Source organism: Gigantopelta aegis, chromosome 7, assembly GCF_016097555.1.
Source record: "Gigantopelta aegis isolate Gae_Host chromosome 7, Gae_host_genome, whole genome shotgun sequence".
NCBI classification, from domain to species: domain Eukaryota; kingdom Metazoa; phylum Mollusca; class Gastropoda; order Neomphalida; family Peltospiridae; genus Gigantopelta; species Gigantopelta aegis.
This window is the reverse complement of record NC_054705.1, coordinates 279,482-304,036: the sequence shown is the minus strand read 5'-3', so window position 1 is coordinate 304,036 and position 24,555 is coordinate 279,482. Positions and strand designations below refer to the sequence as shown.

The window sequence follows — 24,555 nt, the reverse complement described above, 5'->3', positions numbered from 1 at the left end:
TATACATATATCAGGTATGTTGTTAGATGTTTTAAATGTATATGATTTAATTCAGTGACTGCTTACTTTTTGTAAACCTATGTACGCCTGTTATGTCACCGAGTGGTGTCCTTGGGGATAATAAAGCTATCTTCTGTTCTCTGTTTATTTGTTTGTTTTCCTTTATATTTGTAAAATATCAACCACCCTCTAGTTAGTCGGTGATATAGAAATGATTGATATTTACTATATAACCTCCCCAACCCCAAAGTATCGAGTCATAATACAAATCGTACACTACAATTATTTGCATCAACTGGAACCCCGTGGTCTGTATAAAACAAACGAAAACCACCAGTAAAACCATGAAGCAACTCCTGTGCAATAACAGGCGAATACATGTGGAACTCTGATCGAAGCGCATCAAGCTTTACAGGTGAAACGCCGAAGCTAAACATACTGGTATTCCTCTTTGCCTCCCCTCTTTGCTCGATTATTACTTCGTGCATGACAGATGTCACGAAAGGACTGGCCATTTGACACATGAGGACAATTCATGTTAGACTGATTTCCCTGACAACTCAGACACAAGTGCTGAAAATGACACGGTTTCCATTTGCAAGTTCTCTTACTGAAGGCGAAACAGAATCCCTTGTTCCACTGAACAGGACTGTTGTTGGTTAGAGACGAATGCTGCCCAACCTAGGGAACAGACAGCCAGCGAAGCTACAGATCGGTGTTAATATTACCCCATGACTGCAAGGTAAGAGCCTGCCGTAAGAGACACTGTTCATCATAAGACTGCCAACCACAACCATGTGTTCTGGTAGCTGCATCGCTGACAACCGATATACACGAAGTTAGCTCTGTGACTTTCTCTGGGGAATTTGATCATAAATATGCAGAAATATTATGAAAGCATCTGTCCATTTTTCCGCAGAGGGAATTTTATCCTTACTAACCCGCGGATGGGCCTCAATTGCTCCACTCCCAGTTACAAACAAGCTACTGTCATCAAAATATTCATGCAAATCAACTGCACCTTTAAGAAGTAGTGCTATATTTATGCATTGATCAGCCTATTTTTTGGCACATTACCATGGGCACATGCGACACAATGTCATCTCTATTCAGCATCATCATATCAGGGTTCCCACCTACATTTAACTCCTCAAACATACAATGAAGATCCTGTAAACCCAAAACAGAATCTAATGTTTGCGTTACAGGGGCGACATCCTGCGGAGTGACATCCTGCCATTGTTCTGGAGCCCCTGCGCGCCCTGCCGGTCCTAAGCCAGCGTTTCACCCCCCCCCCCCCCCCCCCCCCCCCAAATATTAAGACGACCAGAAACATATTGAATATACTGACACTGATATTCTAAACAAGAAAATATATTTAATATGTAAGTTTAATCGTAGAACTATTATATTAGTCGGAAACATCTTACAATGGAGCAAACTCAGGAATGCCCTTTTAAGCAGCAGCTTTATTAATACAGAAACAATAATTAGTTTGAATGCAATCACAACCGTACACTCATGTATCACTGTGCGTTCACTTTAATGGCACTTGTTATTTAAGCAAAGTATGTTTATAATTAGTTTGAATGCAATCACAGCCGTACACTCATGTATCACTGTGCCATAACTGTAATGGCACTTGTTATTTAAGCAAAGTATGTTTATAATTTTCAACAGTTTACTATTATCCTAAAAATGTTGGGACAATAAATATACTATAATCAAGTATGCTAGTTCATTCTTCGTGCACGACCACAAAGTGGGCTGCTCTCAAAACTAATATCATGTGTTCGTGGAAGGTGAGTATGTCCTGTCCCACCGGTGTCTCCCGTCATATGTACTGCCATCACAGCTGTCACCGGTCTCCCGTCATATGTACTGCCATCGCAGCTGTCACCGGTGTCCCCCGTCATGAGTACTGCCATCACAGCTGTCACCGGTGTCTCCCGTCATGAGTACGGCCATCGCAGCTGTCACCGGTGTCTCCCGTCATATGTACTGCCATCGCAGCTGTCACCGGTCTCCCGTCATATGTACTGCCATCACAGCTGTCACCGGTCTCCCCACATATGTACTGCCATCACAGCTGTCACCGGTGTCTCCCGTCATGAGTACTGCCATCGCAGCTGTCACCAGTCTCCCTTCATATGTACTGCCATCGCAGCTGTTACCGGTCTCCCGTCATATGTACTACCAGCGCAGCTGTCACCGGTCTCCCGTCATATGTACTGCCATCACAGCTGTCACCGGTGTCTCCCGTCATGAGTACTGTCATCGCAGCTGTCACCGGTGTCTCCCGTCATATGTACTGCCATCGCAGCTGTCACCGGTGTCTGCCGTCATGAGTACTGCCATCGCAGCTGTCACCGGTCTCCCGTCATATGTACTGCCATCACAGCTGTCTCCGGTCTCCCGTCATATGTACTGCCATCACAGCTGTCACCGGTCTCCCGTCATATGTACTCCCACACGGCTGTCACCGGTCTCCCGTCATATGTACTGCCATCACAGCTGTCACCGGTGTCTCCCGTCATGAGTACTGCCATCGCAGCTGTCACCGGTGTCTCCCGTCATATGTACTGCCATCGCAGCTGTCACCGGTCTCCCGTCATATGTACTGCCATCACAGCTGTCACCGGTCTCCCCACATATGTACTGCCATCACAGCTGTCACCGGTGTCTCCCGTCATGAGTACTGCCATCGCAGCTGTCACCAGTCTCCCGTCATATGTACTGCCATCGCAGCTGTTACCGGTCTCCCGTCATATGTACTACCAGCGCAGCTGTCACCGGTCTCCCGTCATATGTACTGCCATCACAGCTGTCACCGGTGTCTCCCGTCATGAGTACTGTCATCGCAGCTGTCACCGGTGTCTCCCGTCATATGTACTGCCATCGCAGCTGTCACCGGTGTCTGCCGTCATGAGTACTGCCATCGCAGCTGTCACCGGTCTCCCGTCATATGTACTGCCATCACAGCTGTCTCCGGTCTCCCGTCATATGTACTGCCATCACAGCTGTCACCGGTCTCCCGTCATATGTACTCCCACACGGCTGTCACCGGTCTCCCGTCATATGTACTGCCATCACAGCTGTCACCGGTATCTCCCGTCATGAGTACTGCCATCGCAGCTGTCACCGGTCTCCCGTCATATGTACTGCCATCACAGCTGTCACCGGTGTCTCCCGTCATGAGTACTGCCATCGCAGCTGTCACCGGAACATTAAGTTTGTAAACTTTGTTAAGATGGTTGAACTTTTCCAATTTTTTTACATTTTTGTTAGGCAACTGCTCATGTGTCTGTTATGTTTAAACAGCGGACCATACAAACACGAACCATGGAGAGGTTAAACCAGACTAAACGTGTACTTTTCTAATTTGTAGCAATATAATTACCCACGTTACGTCGTTCAACACCACAACACTATTGTCATTCCTTGAAGTAGAGGGCTCCCAAAAGGGAGGCAACTCTCATTAAATCTCAACATTGAGTAAGCAAAATGCATAATATGGTATCTAGATCTAGATGTTTGAATGAACCGAACCTCTTGTATATCTACATTGTGCACGTTACTCACGCCCCCACCCCCACCCCCTCCCCCACAGCATTGACCTAACAATAAAATAATGTGTCTCTCCAAGAAAAACGGGCACCCTTCTCAGTGAAATTGAATTGTCTTTGATGGTGCCGGGAACACATCCATGTACATAAGTTCTGTCGACTGTATGCCGGAAAATGCTAAATAAATACACTTCTGTTGTACTTGATGATGATGATGATGATGATAGTGATGAGGATAGTGATGGTGATGATGATGATAGTGATGATGATGGTGATGATGATGATGATGGTGATAGATGATGGTGATGGTGATGATGGTGATGATGATGATGATGATGATGATGGTGATGGATGATGGTGATGGTGATTATGGTGATGATGATGATGATGATGATGGCGATGATGATGGTGATGATGGTGATGGATGATGGTGATGATGATGATGATGGTGATGGCGATGATGATGGTGATGATGGTGATGGATGATGGTGATGATGATGATGGTGATGGATGATGGTGATGGTGATTATGGTGATGATGATGATGATGATGGTGGCGATGATGATGGTGATGATGGTGATGATGACGATGATGACGGTGATGATGGTGATGGTGATGATGATGATTATGGTGATGGTGATGATGATGATAGTGATAATGTTGATGATGGTGATGAATGATGATGATGGTGATGAATGATGGTGGTGATGATGATGATGATGGTGATAATGGTGATGATGGCGATGATGATGGTGATGATGACGATGATGGTGATGATGATGATGGTGGTGATGATGACGGTGATGATGATGGTGATGATGATGTTAATGATGATGATGATGATGATGATGGATGATGATGATGATGGTGATGGACGATGGTGATGATGATGATGATGGCGATGATGATGATTATGGTGATGATGATGATGATGATGATGGTGATGATGATGACGATAATTATGATAATGATGATGATGATGATGATGTTGATTATGGTGATGATGATCATGATGATGGTAGGATGAGGAGGATGGTGACGATGATGATGATTATGGTGATGATGATGAGGGTGATGGTGATGATGATGGTGGTGGTGGAGGTGGTGGTGATGATGATGATGATGGTGATAGTGATGGTGATGATGATGGTGATGATGATGACGAGGATGGCGATGATGACGATGATTATGGTGATAATGATGATGATGATGGTGATGAAGATAATTATGATACTGATGATGATAATGATGATGGTGATGATGATGACGTTGATGATGCGGGTTATGATAATGATGATGGTGGTGATGATGATGATGATTGTGATAGTGATGATGAGTATCATGATGATGATGACGATGGTGATGATGATGGTGATGATGAGGAGGAGGATGGCGATGATGATGATTATTGTGATGATGATGATGATGACGGTGATGATAATGAGTGATGATGATGATGTGATGATGATGATGATGAAGAGGGCGATGAGGGTGGTGATGATGATGATGATAATGATGAGGAGGAGGAGGAGGAGGAGAAGGATGAGTATGATGACGATGATATAGAAAATAAAAATAAATAACCGGTGGACCAGTACTATAAGAATGATCAATTATACATTTTGTTACAATTAAAAATAGCGTTGGTTATAGTATATTAAATTATTAGAAATGTAATTGCCGGTGAAAAGCGCTAAACTCTTTAAAAGACTGAGTCTAGGCAAACTTATTTGGTGGTTCTAATAGACTAAATTTCTATTGCCGATAATAGTAACCTTTACTAATAGAACCGATATAAGCAGCGAACAGCAATAAAAGGTGTGGCACCTCACATCTAAACAACCTGCAAGATAATGGGGGGGGGGGGGGGGGAACACAGACCATTTAAGAGATTTAATTAATGTTTTTAATAGCAACCGTAATTTTTGCTGAATATTGCAGTTCCATTTTGGGGGTACCCCGCATTAGTTTCAACCTCTGGTATATACTGCATAACAACTGTATAACAAATGAAAGTGTATTTCTTTATTATCAATGGATAGTAGTGTTTGCACAAATAATCAATGCCACTTGTTACTACCAAACACACCCCCAGCTGTTTTTACTCCGAAAATATTTGCACAAATAATTAATGTCACATGTTCCTACCAATCACACCAACAGCTGTTTTATCTCCGTTAATATTTGCACAAATAATTAATGTCACTTGTTACTACCAATCACACCAACAGCTGTTTTTTTCTCCGTTAATATTTGCACAAATAATTAATGTCACATGTTACTACCAATCACACCAACAGCTGTTTTTACTCCGTTAATATTTGCACAAATAATCAATGTCACTTGTTACTACCAATCACACCCACAGCTGTTTTTACTCCGTTAATATTTGCACAATGAAATTTGACACGGAATTATCTTCTATTGGTACCATGCAACCTTGTGTTCGACTGTGTCAGCTCGGTCTTACGTTATTAATGTCACTGTTGTACTAATATTATCCATTCTGTTATGATTAAATTTCCTTCTCATCTACACACTGTACTGCAATCTGATTTGTCGAGAGGTTGTAGTGCCCTGAATTGTAATACTGACTTGAATTGAAATAAAAACTGCCCTGATTTGTAATACTGACTTGAATTGTAATAAAAACTGCCCTGGTTTGTAATACTGACTTGATTTGTAATAAAATCTGCCCTGGTTTGTAATACTGACTTAAATTGTAATAAAAACTGCCCTGGTTTGTAATACTGACTTGATTTGTAATAAAAACTGCCCTGGTTTGTAATACTGACTTAAATTGTAATAAAAACTGCCCTGGTTTGTAATACTGACTTGAATTGTAATAAAAACTGCCCTGGTTTGTAATACTGACTTGAATTGTAATAAAATCTGCCCTGGTTTGTAATACTGACTTGATTTGTAATAAAAACTGCCCTGGCTTGTAATACGGACTTGATTTGTAATAAAAACTGCCCTGGTTTGTAATACTGACTTGATTTGTAATAAAAACTGCCCTGGTTTGTAATACGGACTTGATTTGTAATCAAAACTGCCCTGGTTTGTAATAACCCAACCATGGAAAGGAACATGTGCTTGAACGACACCGCACCACATGTCTTTAATTTGAGGCTGTTGAGTTTATTGTATTTAAGACAATCTTTATTGCCACATAGGCTTCTCCTTTCGACTATCAGCATATAATGACAAATAGCGTTTGAAATACCAGCTGTGGAGCACACAATAGCGGAATGGCGGTGTGGTCCTTAAACATAATAATGTCTGACGCCATATAACCGTAAATAAAATGTGTGTGTGTGTGTGTATACTACTCAAAAGAAGTTATGGGTCAAAAATATGTGTGCAAATAAAAATAAGCTAATATGCTAAAATTGTGATGACTAAATACAAATTATGTATTGATGTCTCAAGAACAGAAAACACAAAAAAACAATTTGCTTGGAAACTAGTTTACTACCCAGATGGAGAAAGTCATGCCGCCATTAGCATTCACACTTCCTTGACAACGTTGGCGTATGCTGTTACCCAGGCGTTGGAAATAACGTTGAGGAATCGCTTGCCATTCTGCAACTAATTGCGAGCCAGTTGCTGGGGACGTGATGTGATCGAACTCGCCGCCCTAATTCATCCCACGCATACTCAATGAGTGACAAATCTGGTGAATATGCAGGCCAATCCATGTGCTGAACGTTCTGCTGCTACAGGAAGTCGGTCACCACCCTGGCACGATGAGGTCTTGCGTTGTCGTCCTGGAACCAAACTCCTGGTCCAACCGCTGCAGAAGTGGAATTACAAAAGGTTGAGCAATCTCGTTGAGATAACGCTGACCAGTCAAATTTCCATTAATGTTCTGTGATTCATGGATATGCCCGCCCACACCATTACACTTCCTCCTCCAAATGGTAGATGATGAACAACGTTAACATCAGCAAATCTTTCTCCTTGACGACGGTAAACACGAGCCCGGCCATCATTGAACTGGAGCAAGTACCGCGACTCATCTGTGAATTGTCCACGGTTCCACCGAATATGACGTCTGCACCAATCAAGACGAGCCCTTCTGTGACGGGCAAGTAGCTGTGGTCGGACTACAGGACGCCGACATCGCAAACCTTGGTCTCGCACACGATTCCTAATGGTCTGGTCAGACACATTGTTGCCTGTAGCAGCTCTGAGTTGATCACGAAGACGCCGTGCGGTCACAAAACGCTGTCGCAACGCCGTTATCACCAGGAAACGGTCTTCTCGTGCTGTTGTTGATCGTGGTCTTCCAGAACGGGAGCGATTCTTAATACAATTAGTCGTCCTGAACCTCTGCCAGAGTCTACCGATAACACTTTGGCTTACATTTAGACGGTGAGCCACAGATCTTTGAATGTGTCCATCTTGTAGCCAGCCAATGGCCCTTCCCCTGTCTTGCAAACTGAGTTGTCGTCGAACCATCTTCAAATTTAATGTGATGATGAAAGGAAAATGCTCATCCCTTTTTATTGCTACAATTGGCATGCATTGAATTACACTCATGCTAAGCACGTGCAAATGGTGCACGAGGTGTCACAGTGGGTGTATCGAGGCAGGTTGTCAGTTTAGTCTGATTATGTTTTTGCTTCAAATCCATGAAAAGGAAATCTGGGTTAACTTAAAAAAGTTTCTAAAGATAAGGGCAATGATTGCATGCCCCTTAATAATGTGATGTCTTTAGTCCAAATGACAATACAAAGGTTAATATTCTAACCCTATCTGGCCTAAAAAAAAAGCATACTTCCAAAAATTATCAAAAAGTTCCTTTGACCCTTAACTTCTTTTGAGTAGTAGTAGTAGTGGTAGTAGTATATATATATATATATATATATAATCTTAGCACTAAGATCACTTTAAGTGCATTACTATTCTATGCACTTAAGGTGATCGTAGCGCTAAGATCGCTTCGTGGAACAAGGCAGGTATTACAATTCAGGGCAGTTTTTATTACAATTCAAGTCAGTATTACAATTCAGGTAATTTATTACAATTCAGGGTACTACAAGAGGTGCTTATTTTGTGACCCAGTTGGAGTCATACAGTGTGCACAGCTTTTTTTTCGGTTCATGCTAAAACACACACACGTCTGGGCTGTATATTCATAACCATCAACAACAACAAAAAAAAATGTTTCTGGTTGCCACACAACACAGACCTGGTAACTCATACCATAGGTTACAACATATTTTTATTTCCATTATTATTACTATTATTGTTATTATTATTATTGTTATTATTATTATTATTATTATTATTATTATTATTATTATTATTATTATTATTGCTATTATTATTATTATTATTATTGTTATTGTTGTTATTATTATTATTGTTATTCTTATTGTTATTATTTATTTATTTATTTATTTATTAGTTTTACATTTAGTAGACACACTATTGTATCAATGTTCTGAATCTCAATGAACTGATTCTGTACGTATATCTAATTGTAAACTGATGGTAAGTATGTTCTGTAATATGATTGGCTAATAAACATTGTCGAATGGCATTCGATACCCTCAAATTAGTAAGTTAATCACTGCTCATGAATACATTGTTACTATTTCAAACAACAAAATGGCAGACAACCGAAGTGGATCACCTCTTCAAATGGATACGCCAAATTTTAACCTATTTGACGACGATACAAATTGGCAGACAGATGAAGTTTTGATAGATATGTTGATGAAAGATGATGGTAAGTAATTTAAATGTAAGGTTTACTTAGATATAATTTTGTGTGAGTCATTTAAATTGCAAGTTTTGTTGATATATAATTTTGTGACATTTTAAAAATGAGTCAGTTGATTTCCAATTTCATTATTTTCTTCTTCAAAATTTAAATTTCTTTTGAGATGGAAAATGATGGGTTAACTATCTTCTGAATAGGCCTCCTCTCTCTATTTCAGTTCTTGACTGAAGCAAGTGCAACGTCCTCGACAAGCGCCAATGGCAACAGCGGTCTGGATGACCTTGATCAACAAGTTGCAACAGACACCAAGAACCAGCGATTTGTCAAGGTGGATGAAGAACACCTAAAAAAGATAATTGGGGATTCTTTGTCAAAAGCCACAGGACGGAATACAATATGGGGTGTCAAGATATTGAAACGTAAGCCCCCCCCCCCCCATCCGCCGCCCTAAAAAGAAACAAAAACGTTTAAAGCGTTAAAACAAAACATGTCAGAGTTACGCCCCCTTGTCCGCAATTAAAAAAATATAGTAAACAAAAAGGCCTACATACACGTCGATCGATTCATTTCTGCGTCTATAAATAACCAATTGTAAACGCTTTGTATAACTATGTATGACGTACTGCAACACAAACGTTATATAAAAACAACAACAAAACCAAACATTTGCAACCTACATGGTTATTTTAAACTAAGACATGCTTTGTTTATAGAAGTTTACAGTAGCAATGTTTTACAACCACCCCCACCCACCCACCCCGAAAAAAAACAAAAAAACAAACATATATATATATATATATATATATATATATATATATATATAATACAAATTACTGGTCACTATCGTATTCTTTTAAATTTCATTTTTATTTTAAAATTACTTACAGGTACCTCATCACTCACTCGTTGCCTGCACACCTTATGTTTTCTCTTCTTTTTTTTCTCTCTTCCTGTGTAGAATGGCTTGAAGTTCGTGGATTTTCCACTGATTTTGAAACTCTTGATGCGACTACTCTGAACGAGAGGCTTCGCCTGTTTTATGCAGAAGTCCGGAACACCCAGGGCGAACTGTACTCTAAATCGACTTTTGTTGGTCTCCGAGCAGCAATCCATAGGCACATTAGGGCACCTCCTTTTGAACGAAACCTAAACATTCTCAAAGATAGCGAATTTCACACATCTAACAATATTTTCCTGTCGATGATCCGTAATCTAAAGAAAGAGGGACTTGATGAAACAAAACACCACCCCGCAATCTCGGCAATAGAGCTTGACAAGATTAGGAATAGCTTCAATTTAGATTCTCCCCTTGATCTTGTTAGAAAGGTGTGGTTTGACATCACACTAGGTTTTGCACGCCGTGGGTCAGAAAATCAGCGAGAACTTTCATCCAGTTCATTTAAAATTTCAGCTGATGAGGATGGTTACGAGTTCATCGAAATGACACATTGCGAAATCACAAAAAATCATCGTGGTGATTTAAAAGATGCCGTTGAACCTAAAAAACGCATTTATGCAACAAATTCCATGTACTGCCCGGTTTCCTCGTTCAAAATTTACAAATCCAAAATGAATCAAAATAATCCATCATTTTACCAACAGCCAAAACAATCCGTCTCTGAAAGCGATTCAGTTTGGTACACGTCACGTCCAATTGGGAAAAACATCATAGCTTCATTCATGAAAGAAATATGCAAAGCCGCAAACATTGAAAAAGTGTACACAAACCATTGTCTTCGCGCCACCGCAGTCACCTTGCTGTCGCACGCTGGTGTAGAGAACAGGGAGATTTGTAAAATCACGGGTCATCGCACTGACGAATCTTTAAAATCATATTCCCTGGAATCAAGCTCTGTCCAAAAACGTGCATATTCCCAAATCTTGCAAGGTGAAAGGGGTGTTCTTACTCCATATGACAACAGACCAAATCCAAACAAAAATGTACATAATTTCCAATTTGATCGTGCTGCAGAAAATGTGACACGTGGTCTTTTCAACATGCAAAACTCGACTGTCACATTAAATAATTACTTTCAGTAGGTCAAGACTGTCCCATTTACAGTAGGGTATTAATTTTTGTTCGTATAAAATTGTTAAAATTGGTTTCAACAAAACACCAAAAATAGGTTCACCAATTAAAAATGTATTGACACTCTGCTGATTTGATTAAATAACTTTGACATATGTAAGAAAACAATGTGTGTTGTTTGTTTTAAAGCACTAGATAATACAGTTAAACCAACACCCCTATGGACGAATTCATTTCGCATCAGCAACCAGTGACGTCATTGGAAAGCGGTACAGTTGTTGCAAGTTAACTGTTCAAACGTCAACGGTTGGATTTTTTTTCACGAAATAGGATATATTTCATTGACATTGTAAATGTTAATTTCTTCCCATTTCAGTAAGCATTTAAAAAATGGATGTCAATTAAGCAGACTAAAGAAAGTGAAATTCACGGATTTCACACACACATACACACACACACACACACACACGCACACACACACACACACGCACACATGCACACACGCACACATACACACACACACATACACACACATACACACACGCACACGCACACAGGCACACACACACATACACACACACACACATACACACACACACATACACACACACACACATACACACACCCCCACACACACACACATATATATGGTTGAGTATATATATATATATAAATATATATATATATATATATATATATATATATATATATATATATATATATATATTAGCTACCATTCCAGTGTAATCTAAGTAAGTGATCTTTTTCAGATCACATACTCTCTCTCAAAATCGCAAAATACTATTTTTATTCCTAATATATGATATTGGCGATACCGAGAAACACTCTGGTAATAACCTCTATATATTGCATAAGCGGGAGTGTAATACGAAATTTATGAAACGAGTTTGCGATTTATTGTATTCCCCGAACGAGAGCGACGATGTAAACAATTATCAAACGAGTTTCGCAAATTTTGTATGGCATTCCAGCGAATGTTATAATTTATTTATTATCCATACACTATGACTCTGAACACACGTTAACTATGATTGTAATTGCTTCAAAATCGGCGTTAATAGCATTAAGAGAGTAAATGTGACTCGAAACGTCAGTAGTTTGCTATATAGATAATACTACATGTGTGTCCGTTACATACCATGTATCTTATAGCGAGTTGGATACGTTTTTAAACAAGATAAATGGTATCTAACGTACACGGATGTAGTATTCTATTTCGTATTTATCCTCAAAAATCAGATGTTAAGCCAATTTTAACATCGTTTTCAACCAAACGTTATTTACAGCCATTGCGCGTCACAGACAAATAATTGCCAAGTTAAATATACGTCACATTGTAATCGATTTCGATCGTCCTGAATTTGTTATTTGATGTATGACATTTGTGACCTGGTCATCACCTAGGACCAGCCAGTCGTATGTTTTCAATACATTGTTATGACCCAGGCAATAGCGTAGGGAAAATATGACTTTTATGTAACCGTTTATTGGAGACTATACGTGTAATAAATAAGGCAAAGTAGGCGCGTGCGTGTTTGTGCGTGTGCGTATGTGCGCGTGTGTATGTGTGTCTATGCAGTGTACTTTAATAATCCAGTTATGTGGTATCCAGTGCAATAAGGCACAATATAACAATAAGAGTTTCGGTTGATGTGAACCACAAGTCGGACTTTGATTGCCGTTGTTAAAATCCATAACACACCTTTTGAAGATACAAGAAGGCATTTTAGGCTGAGTGTTCACCACGAGATATTATTCAATATATCGATGTGTTCCACTCTAAAACTCACTTTTTTTATTGTGACGTTGTTTTCGACATCACTTGACAAAACCAAAAGCGCTCCCATGTTTTTTTGCTACATTTACCGGCACTGGCATAACAACTAATTGATAAATCTTGTTCTTGAAGCATAGAATAACTTAATTGACCGTTAGCTCTACAAGCTATTCAACGCTTGTATTTCCAATTACCGTTTGCCATTTTATTGGTCAAAACAGAATCTAGGAGATCGTTGCGATCCGAATTGTTCATGGCGTGTGGGACACCCTCGACTGATGTCGATTAGTATTGGCTGATCAGTTAACGTGGTAATAACAACAGTTCGGTGATTTGCATAAACACATTTACCGTTAACTGCCATATTACTCAGCATCAGTGTAAATGAAGCAGAGGATGTCTGTATATAAGGGAGGAATGTAACAGCAAACACAAAAAGAAAGAAAGAAAGAAAGAAAAACACCTCAGTATTAAAGTGCCTAGTGACTTACAACTGTAACATCATATTAGCAAAACAATTATGTCACCCTACCAGTTTTTGTTCTCTGAGGCAAATAAACCTTCTTTTTTTTCTTTTCTTTTTTTTTGGAGGGGGGTGGGGGTGGGGGGGGGGTTGTTATGTTTTGTCTGTTTCTGTTTTGGGCGTGACGTTGCCTGTTCGCCTGTTCTGATCAATCCCCGTCAGTAGAAGCATCGGGCAAAAAACAACAACCCCCCCCCCAAACAAACAAACAAACAAACAAAAAAGAAACCATCCTATATGGGGGAGGGGGCGGGATGTGTAGCCCAGTGGTAAAACGTTCGCTTGATGCGCGGTCGGTCTGGGATCGATCTTCGTCGGTGGGCCCATTGGGCTATTTATCGCTCCAGCCAGTACACCACGACTGGTATATCAAAGGCCGTGGTGTGTGCTATCTACACACACACACACACGTGTACAAATCAGGGCTTTGGGTGACAGTTGTCACAGAGCTGTATTCGGGCTACAGTATTGAAGCTAGGTGTGTTTTCCCGAGATAAAATAATTATGCAACACATTTTGTCACGTACAGAGTAAAATCTAGGTAAATATTAATAATTCCAACATAAAAATGAAAAAAGTTAATTGTTTTACCAAAAACACACCAACTGTCGCCCAAAGCCTGTATGACAACGCGTCGCCCAAATGCTCTCACACACTCTGACTGTCACAACGGGTTTTGGACAGTTTCAGATCTAATAAAAACAAATAACGGGGAATGAGTTGAATTTTGTCGAATGCTTTTTGGGTGGTGGTGGTTGTGGGTTTTTTTGTTAAAATTAAAGTGTATAATAAAGTTTCCTACTTATCTTGAATGCAGAATTTTTGAACAGTAACAAACAAATATTGTTACGATTTGAACGTATTTTTTAATAAACATATTGCATGAAAAATTCACAGTCACACCAAATAAACTTTAATTTAATGAAAGAGTTATCTTTCCTTTAAATGATGGTCACGTTTAAAACGCGGAATTTGTAGGATACATGTGATAAAACGCGAATTTTAAAAGCGTGACAAAAATAGAGGTATTTGAGAGTAGCCTACAACGCAGCGAAAGCAGTGTACTGATGGAGATTATCAAAATGTAAAGAGAAAAACACTACGTTTCGGCTATTTTCATTATTCATTGTTCTACCCATTTAAAATTGCATGAAGAAAATACCCAGATAGGCCTAGCCAATTTTCGAAGAACACAATTTTCTATCGATTTGGGTTTTTTTAAAACAAGGATATGTTTCAACTGATTATTACAATTAAATACATAAATGCCCTGTAACCCCACCACCTCTCTTTTCGCATCTGACTTTGGGGTCAATCCAAGTATTATTAATAACTCGAGTCCTCAAGGCGGATGATGGACAGAGCAGGAAATGGCGCTGGAAATTGAAGACAGGCACATGACTATTTTGTGCACGGTATTTTAATACGAGGGCTGGATTTTTTACCAGTTGTTAAATGTTAGTAGATTTAATACGTAGTTGGAAACTAATGAAGACAAGAAACATTAGTCTGAATTCCTAATAGGGGGCGGCCGTCGGTTAAAATTATTTAGGACATGGTATGGATTATTGGGGTAGTGGGAACGTATCGTAGGCTTAGCGTGGTCTGGACCCGAGGGAGTGTACTTAGCGGACGCCTATAAGAATAGCCTAATATTGCATGAAACCAAAAATAATTATGTGGAACTAGTGTTGAGGTATAGCCCTTCCTCATTTTGTTAGCATACATTGACCCCTTTTAACAATCTCCTGGCAAAGTTTTGACAGCTTTCGAAGGAGTTATCAAACCACGGTTTTGGTTTCTTCAATAACATTGATTATTTTGAACTGAACGACAAAACCTGGATACGGTTATCATAATTATGTTGCACAAAATATATATGTTGTACATAGATCAGAAGAAGAGCTATGCAGTGACCAATAGGCCTACAGTTAAAGATTTTATTCTAAAAGTAATGATTTTGTTGTCGGTATCTACGCGAACATATAAAATTGCTTGATAGCATTAAAAATACATTTAAAGTGACCTTTCAGACGTGAGAGGGTCATACCATCATTCCCTGTTCCACCCGGCCCTGTGTCGTGTTGTTCTTTTTGTTGTTTTGCTTCTTCTTTCTTTTTGTTTGTAAGGAATACAGATTAAGTGGACTCTCACATAAAATAAGATAATACTAGTTCATTTTAATGGTCTTTTATATATATATTTTTTAAATTATGTGGTGTACATCAGTGCATTTTTCTCGCCAGTGAATATTGAAAAGTTGTTACTAGCTCTATCGATCTCGAGTATTGTATCTAAAATAACATTTTAAAAATATTGTTTCAAGCATGAGAGATACTCAACCGTTTTGGAAGTAAATAAACAACAGGTCAACTTACAGCGTCTAATATAACTACAATACTACTACTAAATAACGTCCTATTTAGAAACAAAATAGCATTATATTAATGATATATATTAATTTAACAATTAAGGTCGGCTTTTTTGTTGACACTCGAACTGACAGGTCGGTTATATTTGGCTCTAAAATAAAACGTAATAAAACACAAAACATTAATTCAAATCCATGTTTTGATCGCCTTTCAACTGTGTGTGTGTGTAGGGGGAACCTATATTCACAGAACTATGTATAGCACGCTATTGTTATTTTCCATAATTATGTTAATTGATGGGAAGAACTAGAATGTGTCTTTGTTGTCCTGTATATAAAAAATATAAACATAAAAAAAAAAAAAAAAAAAAGCCATAATTAAAGAATATTCTTTATTAAACAACGAACAGAAATAGCACTATTAATTGTAATAACAAAGTGTATATGAATATGTAAGTAAGCAGTAACAATGAGTTTTTTTTTTTTTTTAAAGTGATATGGTTACAGTACGCGAACAAACCATAATTGCGTCCAGACGGCGACTCCGACCAAGCTAGACGGCGTCTAGACTAGTAGGGGGAAAAAATCCTGTTAGACGGTTGATCGGCGGTCACTGCAAACGTGCACGAGCTACTTGATTTGCGCCTCTGACCTTTTTCTTGTTGTCAGTTACACTATGTTATGAATTAAGAAATTTTTTTTTATATATTTATTTCATGTGGGGTTTTTTTTCAAAATCGCGATATACGTGTTTACAAGGCATTCGTGTTTAAAAGGAGCTAACTGCAGTAAAAAGAAAAGGGAATTCCCCATTTAAAAGTTCCGGTCCAGATCGCATATATTAACGATACAACATAAATTTACCACACAGTTTCAAAATGCCTTTATCGCTATAGTAAGATTGAATAGGTATGTAATAAATATTTTTCTCACACACCCGTCGGTGATAACACCATTCGTTATTTTTCGATAACACATAATGCCAATACATATACGTGTGATAGCAAGTTAACGAATGAATGAATGAATGACTTCCTGATCCTAGGTGATGACCAGGGCTCAGTTTAGTCTGACCGAGAAAAAAAAGAAAGAAAAAAACAACAACGTCGGCTAAACTAGTTTATGCTAAACCAATTAAAATGGTCATGTCGAAAACCAGTCAAATAGTTCGCGAACGTTAGCGAAACATTTGCTGGCTGAACTTGGGGAAGGTCGCCACTACCATACCACCCAGTGAAAAAGGCGCAATGGAAATCGATTACACTGTGATGTGTTTAGGTTAATCTGAAATTGATTTCTTTATGACACACACGTTAACTAGAAGTACTAGGGCCGTAAATACGTTTTAGTTGGAAATGGCGTTTAAAGTTACATTATTTTTACTCCCAATATGTGATATTGACGATACCGAAACACAGAAGGGTAATAATCTCTTTATTATATAATCTCAAAGTTAATACAACGTGGCCTTGTAAACTGCATACACAACTTTAATTCCAGTCAGCCATTACTCGATATTGGAGAAGAACTAATCCCCATTCCCTTTGCCCTACCAATTTGGTCGGGGTGATGTGAACAGGTACTAATAAAAGCTACCCACTGTTCACATTTCTCAGGTATACCCACTGTTGCAATAGCTAAGGCAAACTACGTCTGTGTCTGTAGCAGACAGCATGATCTATCTGCAGCTTAGCTGATATGCATCGAATATGGAGGGGCAAGTTGAAGCCCAAAATGTCCCAATTACCCAAGATGTCCCAATTGGGACATCTTGGGCCTAGATATGCCATATTACTTTGTTACATTTGCTTAAATAATTCAAATTGTTTTTTGTTTAACGACACCTCTAGAGCATGTTAATTAATTAATAATCTGCTATTAGGTTTCAAACAACGGGTAATTATCACACGTAGTCTTGAGAGGAAACCTGTCACATTTTTCTATTAGCAGCAAAGGGTCTTTTATATGCTTTTTCACAGAAAGGGCGGCACATAGAACACATTTTGATATACCAATCGTGCAATCTAATTAAAATTAGCTCCACTATTACATGTGGATCTAAAGACAGCCAGTTGGAGTTCATGTCCACCAATCAAAACCTTACTTGCAGAATCCTGCCAGTGATTTAAAAATAATTTGAAAACATTCCGAATTATCCTGAGGGTATACGACATGTTTCGTGTGAATTACGAATGCCTTAAAACATGTTTTATTTTATAAAATAAATAATTTGTAATGTAAAACTGAAGACTGATTTAGTTAGTTTTTTTTTTTATAAATAAATAAATAATTTTGAATGTAAAATTGAAGACTGATAACCCACCCCGTACGTATTGGTATGGTTCGCTGTACTGCGGCCACTAAAATAGACTCGCCCGATATTTTTAGAATTTGTATGCTCCCAAATAACGTTATAAAAGGCGAAGTGTGATTGGTCAATATTTAAATTATTATTTACAGACGAAATGTTACCTGGACATTGGGGACTACGCAGTGTTGTTAGTTTTAAATCACTGGCAGGATTCTGCAAGTAAGGTTTTGATTGGTGGACATGAGCTCCAACTGGCTATCTTTAGATCCACATGTAATAGTGGAGCTAATTTTAATTAGATTGCACCAAATAAAATAATATATAAATATATATATCCTGGAATAAATCATTTTTTACGGTGCGCCTAAAACTTGTATATATATCTAGCTATATATACTAACTTTAAATATTGCCTCCCTGTATTAGGCTATTTAGAACCCGGTCTTACCGTCTAAATTTTGAAATTGTCCCCCATCATACTATTACCCACCAACCCCCCCCCCCCCCCCCCCCCTCCCGCCATGGAATAGTAGGCTGGCGAAGTCAGAACCAGAGTCCATGGCGGGCGTGCCTGAACCGAAAGGATGTGGGCACATTAATACAGTTCCCTTCCCTTCCCTTGTTGTTGGTATTCCAAGCTGTCACATTGATTCATACAACGTTTAAGTAATACCCGTTTTTTTGCATAATAACCGAGAGGTTCGCTTTGTCCTAATAGGTTGGTCCGGGAATCGGAGACCAGCCTTTGAATCCGTCTCAAGGACAGTGTTCTTTGTATTGTAAATCAATAGTTATCACAGTGTTTAGTATCCTATGTGAATTAAAGGGTCTTATTCTCGATACCAGAAGTCGATTCCTGTAATGAAACTGAAATAACAATTCATATTTGTTTGAAATCCTGCAGCGTCAATGCACCTGGACTAATTACAAATGCCAGCATCTGTTCAAGCATTTATTTACAACCACTGAACATGTATCAAGTTCTGTCCATTCTTTATTATAATAGCACAAACTGTACCTGCACTCAGTTTATCATGCCCCCCTCCCCCACCCCCCACCCAACAAAAAAAAAAAAAAAAAAGAAAGAAGAAAATATTATAATTATCAAAAAGGAATCGAGAGAAAAAGAGAGGGGTGGTGGGCAACTTGGATATACATAAAACGGACCAAGCAAACAATAAAATCAATATGATATAATTAGTTGTTTAACCGAAAGAAGACCCCCTAGCTGTAAATATTCACCATTGACGAAACAGGTAATTATATTAATATCTAACCGTATAAAAAATAAAAGAAATGTTTTATTGTTTATATCGACACAAAACTCTCTCTCTCTCTCTCTCTCTCTCTCTCTCTCTCTCTCTCTCTCTCTCTCTCTCTCTCTCTCTCTCTCTCTCTCTCTCTCTCTCTCTCTCTCTCTCTCTCTCTCTCTCTCTTTATGTTTGGACCTGGGCACGCAGACATTTAAAGCAAATCGTGAGTATTAAGTGAGGGGACTGATTAAAGTGACATACCCTAGTTTTCAAAGACTACGGCGTAGTTTTCACTATTGGAGCCGGTTTTTTGGTAACTGAAATCGGACATTATTTAGATTTCATTGTTTAGATGATCCATTTTCGTATATCCGAAGTGTTTGCGGTCATCCTGGTGTTTCTAATACCACGAATTGTATTTTTTCATATGTTTAAAAAAGCACGCACCTCTGAGAAATAACAGACTCTTGTTTCACTCTGTTATAACTTTATCCAAATGTCACAAGGGATAACCGCATGCGGGTAACTGTAGCAATCTAATTAAAATTAGCTCCACTATTACATGTGGATCTAAAGACAGCCAGTTGGAGCTCATGTCCACCAATCAAAACCTTACTTGCAGAATCCTGCCAGTGATTTAAAACTAACAACACTGCGTAGTCCCCAATGTCCAGGTAACATTTCGTCTGTAAATAATAATTTAAATATTGACCAATCACACTTCGCCTTTTATAACGTTATTTGGGAGCATACAAATTCTAAAAATATCGGGCGAGTCTATTTTAGTGGCCGCAGTACAGCGAACCATACCAATACGTACGGGGTGGGTTATCAGTCTTCAATTTTACATTCAAAATTATTTATTTATTTATAAAAAAACCTAACTAAATCAGTCTTCAGTTTTACATTACAAATTATTTATTTTATAAAATAAAACATGTTTTAAGGCATTCGTAATTCACACGAAACATGTCGTATACCCTCAGGATAATTCGGAATGTTTTCAAATTATTTTTAAATCACTGGCAGGATTCTGCAAGTAAGGTTTTGATTGGTGGACATGAACTCCAACTGGCTGTCTTTAGATCCACATGTAATAGTTGAGCTAATTTTAATTAGATTGACCAATCGTGGGGCTCTGGTTACACTATTTAAAGGCACGTGAACATTTTGAAACTGTGCCTGCCGAAACGAGTGAGATTTTCGCCTTTCGTTTGAAACGGAAGGCAATGGTTTATTTAACGACGTACTCAACACATTTTATTTACGGTTATATGGCGTCGGACATATGGTTAAGGACCACACAGATATTGAGAGAGGACACCCGCTGTCGCCACTTCATGGGCTACTCTTTTCGATTAGCAGCAAGGGATCTTTTATATGCATCATCCCACAGACAGGATAGTACATACCACGGCCTATGTTACACCATTTGTGGAAGACTGGCTGGAACGAGAGAGAGAGAGAGAGAGAGAGAGAGAGAGAGAGAGAGAGAGAGAGAGAGAGAGAGAGAGAGAGAGAGAGAGAGGAGGGGGAGAGATGAAGAAAGGCGATATCACACAAATAAACCAGTGGTCAAAATATATTTTTGCGAAAGAAGAAGTGGAATATCTTTATGTTGGTTGTTAGATAAGTATGACATAAATATAAGAGAAAGTCAACATTATTTTATCGCCATAATTGGGACATAGCTAAATATGCACACGTAAACACGAGCCCGTCAATTGTATATATATATATATATATATATATATATATATATATATATATATATATATATATATATATATATATATATTTACTTTTTTTTTTCTTCTTTTTTTTTTTTGCTGAGGCACTGTAGTGGGGTGAAAGATTGAAGTACCGGAAGGGGCCCGAAGTACCTATAAAAGCCATGTGGCCCGACCATGGGTTCGTGTAATTCACTACAATACCGTCCAGCTGGTATAATGGTGGGTAGCATAACGGTAAAAAATTATTGGGCGGAGTCTTTTTCTTTTTTTTTCGGGGTGAGGGTAGGAATAGAGCCTGTCAATTTGGTAAAAAAAAAGAGTTCCCTCCGATTACGTGCCACATAAATGATGTGTAGACTTTCTTCTCTTTTTTTGTTAATTCAAGATGTCTGTGGGTGCATTCTGGGAGATTTAATTTCATTATTTATTATTGGGGTGGGGTTAAATTCTTTAACCATTAAATGCGTTTTTGGTTAATATATCTTGATAATTTTATTTTATTCTACATATACATAACATATATCAGACACTACTTTAACGGTCTTTCTTCTTTGTCTTCTTATTATTTGGCTTTGAACTTTATTAAACTGTATTAAGAGAAAGAAATCCAAAGACAGTCCAAATGTCATCAATTAAAAACAAAGTAAATTAAGTGTGGATGAAACCAATCATCGTCATCTCATTTATTTTTTACTTTATTGATTGACTGACTGATTTTTCTAGGAAGACAGGACAATTTGCTGCCGTCACTGCTGATAGATCGCAACAATAAATAACATCCATGCGCGGATATAAGTAGGTGTTTTTGTTTTTGTTTTTATTAAGGCGATAGGGGCAATCTAAATCCGTGCCTAGACTTTAAAAAAGCAGACTATACATCTAAAATTTCAGTTGCTATATGTAGTACAGTAGCGTCATCTTCCATGTATATATTTACCTTCGTTTGATACCGTGCGCATATGGTGTCGATTTTTATATTATTATTATTATTTCTTTTCTTTTTTTTTTTTACCAAAGATCCACAGGGGTTTTTTTTTCTATCAAATTTAGATAACGTTATTCTTATCGAGTCTTACCGACCCCCCGCCACGGGCTTCGAGCCTGCGGCGCTCGCGGTGTCGGGCTTCGCCTGACACCTCCCCCCCCCCCCCCCCCCTGCAAAATTTCCTGCGCACTCCCCTGGTGTTATTAGCTTTCACGTATTAGAATTAATTGATAATTTGCACATAGATGGAATATAAAAATAAAACGAGGTTTTCAGAGTACTGGCGCTATTGGTGAACAAACAACGCCGTTATACAATTCACACACCTGTATCCCGAAGCCTGCTCTCTGACAGTTTATCGTTCACACACATTTCGGTAGAAGCCAATTTAAAGCTCGTTTCTAAAAATTATTGTTTATTTTTCGAGCAACGTTTTGTCATATTTTCAAATTATCAACGAATAACTATTAAAGAACATCAATTAATGTTAAATATATTAACAATTAACGACAATACAGTGGTAATGGCATTTGGGCGACGGCATTTACTGTCGCCCAAATGCTACTGGTTCCCAAAGCCCGCTGTGTGACGGAATTTTCGTATAAACCCTTCGCAGGATAAAGCCGATATCTTAAGACAGTAACCAGTTATTTCTTTTATCCTGCAATCCTACAAATAATATTCGGAAAATCATTATTTATTCCAGTTTTGTGTACGCAAATCGAGTATTGTTAACCTAGCAAGGCTTTTGCCGTATGACGTCATACAAGATGCATGGCGTCATTATTTGTAAGACACTAGCTATAGTCTGTCACATAAAAAAGAGCGTTTCTAAACTCTAATCCATAAAGAAATATACAAGTTTTGAATTGTTATCGCAAAACTAAAAGTTATTTGTATCTACTGCACTTCAACACATGATTTAACTAGTATGTTTATTGAAAATCTTCTCTGAAATACTCGAGTCGAGTCGGGCTTATATCACGTGACCTATATTTTTGGTCATTGACCAAAAATATAGAGATTTATCTAGTCATCATATCTTGCCAATGTATACAGTGATTGTTGGGTATATATATATGTCACGAACTGATAACTAAAAAGACCACCAACACACAAGAAGTTAAAAAAAAAAAAAAAAATTATTACACTAAACAAACAAAATCCCCACTTACCCTATAACTAACACACACGCATACATTTATTCCATTCATTCGCTTCCATTCAAATCCCAAAATACCCATATACTTTAACGCTAATCACAAACAAATTACACAACCCCAAGAAAATCCGTCATATATCACTACGTCAGTTCAGTCCCTTTTAGTGTTTAACAGTTTTAAACACAACATGTTCGGTTTCGCATCCTACACCACGAAGTTGTCATCCACCACAACGACGTTTAGTTGTCATACACCTCGACGACGTTTAGTTGTCATCTACCACGACGACGTTAAGTTATCCTCCACCCCGATGAGTTAACTGGTCATCCACCACGACGACGTTTACGTTGTCATCCACCACGACGGCGTTTATGTTGTCATCCACCACGACGACGTTTATGTTGTCACCAACCGTCTACCATCACATGGCCCGATGTCAACCCACAGCGCTATGCACCCCTCCACTCGGGTATCAGACGGTCACTGTAATAGTATAACCCTCATCACAATTCTATACACATTATATAACAATCTCTGGTAATCTTGGTTATACACAATATTCAAACTGGACAAATAAACACACAACTTATATATATCAAGTTACATCAACAGCGTATACACACAAAACAATACTAATGTTTACTCACGGTTACTTCTAACCCAGATAACCTGCTCCGGTACGTTTCTTTCACCGACCTATGTAATGCACGCTCTACTCTAGGTCAGGTCATAGGGTTTTACGTGCACATTCAGAACAAGCTGTTGTAGCGCACGCCTGTCGCGGGCACAAGAGCCGGCCTTGGTCGGCTCCTCCGTCCACGACAGGAAAGGTGGGGGAGGGGAGAGGAGGGACCGCCTGCACTGGCAGGTGCAAGGGAGCACCAGCAGCCCGATCGAATCGGTAGCAGGCGGGTGGGGGTGGTGGTGGTGGTGGTGGTGCTATGGAATTTTGAATGGAGCCGTTAATGCCAAAGAGAAAGTGGTGCGCAATTTTGATTGAGGAAGTTTGGCGCAATTTTGAACGGTCAGTCGAAAGGTAAATGGCTGAGTTCTACGCTAATACTGTAACTATTTTTATACCTTGGGACT

The 24,555-nt window shown here is 38.7% G+C and overlaps 1 protein-coding gene across 1 annotated transcript; it reads left to right on the top strand.

Moving 5' to 3' along the window:
* Window positions 1-7,496: 7,496 nt before the first annotated feature.
* Window positions 7,497-11,340, top strand: LOC121377141. The gene is made up of 3 exons (XM_041505033.1): window positions 7,497-7,656; window positions 9,498-9,719; window positions 10,259-11,340. Exons 1-3 carry the CDS (start codon window positions 7,497-7,499, stop codon window positions 11,338-11,340), a joined length of 1,464 nt encoding a protein of 487 aa, XP_041360967.1.
* Window positions 11,341-24,555: the final 13,215 nt, after the last annotated feature.

Bases quoted from the DNA above. Each gene is read 5' to 3' on its own strand.
- LOC121377141 (XM_041505033.1), top strand. From the start codon at position 7,497: ATGAACAACGTTAACATCAGCAAATCTTTCTCCTTGACGACGGTAAAC. The intron at 7,657-9,497 runs GCAAGTAGCTGT...TCTTCTGAATAG, and splicing joins GACGAGCCCTTCTGTGACGG to GCCTCCTCTCTCTATTTCAG. The intron at 9,720-10,258 runs GTAAGCCCCCCC...CTTCCTGTGTAG, and splicing joins GGGTGTCAAGATATTGAAAC to AATGGCTTGAAGTTCGTGGA.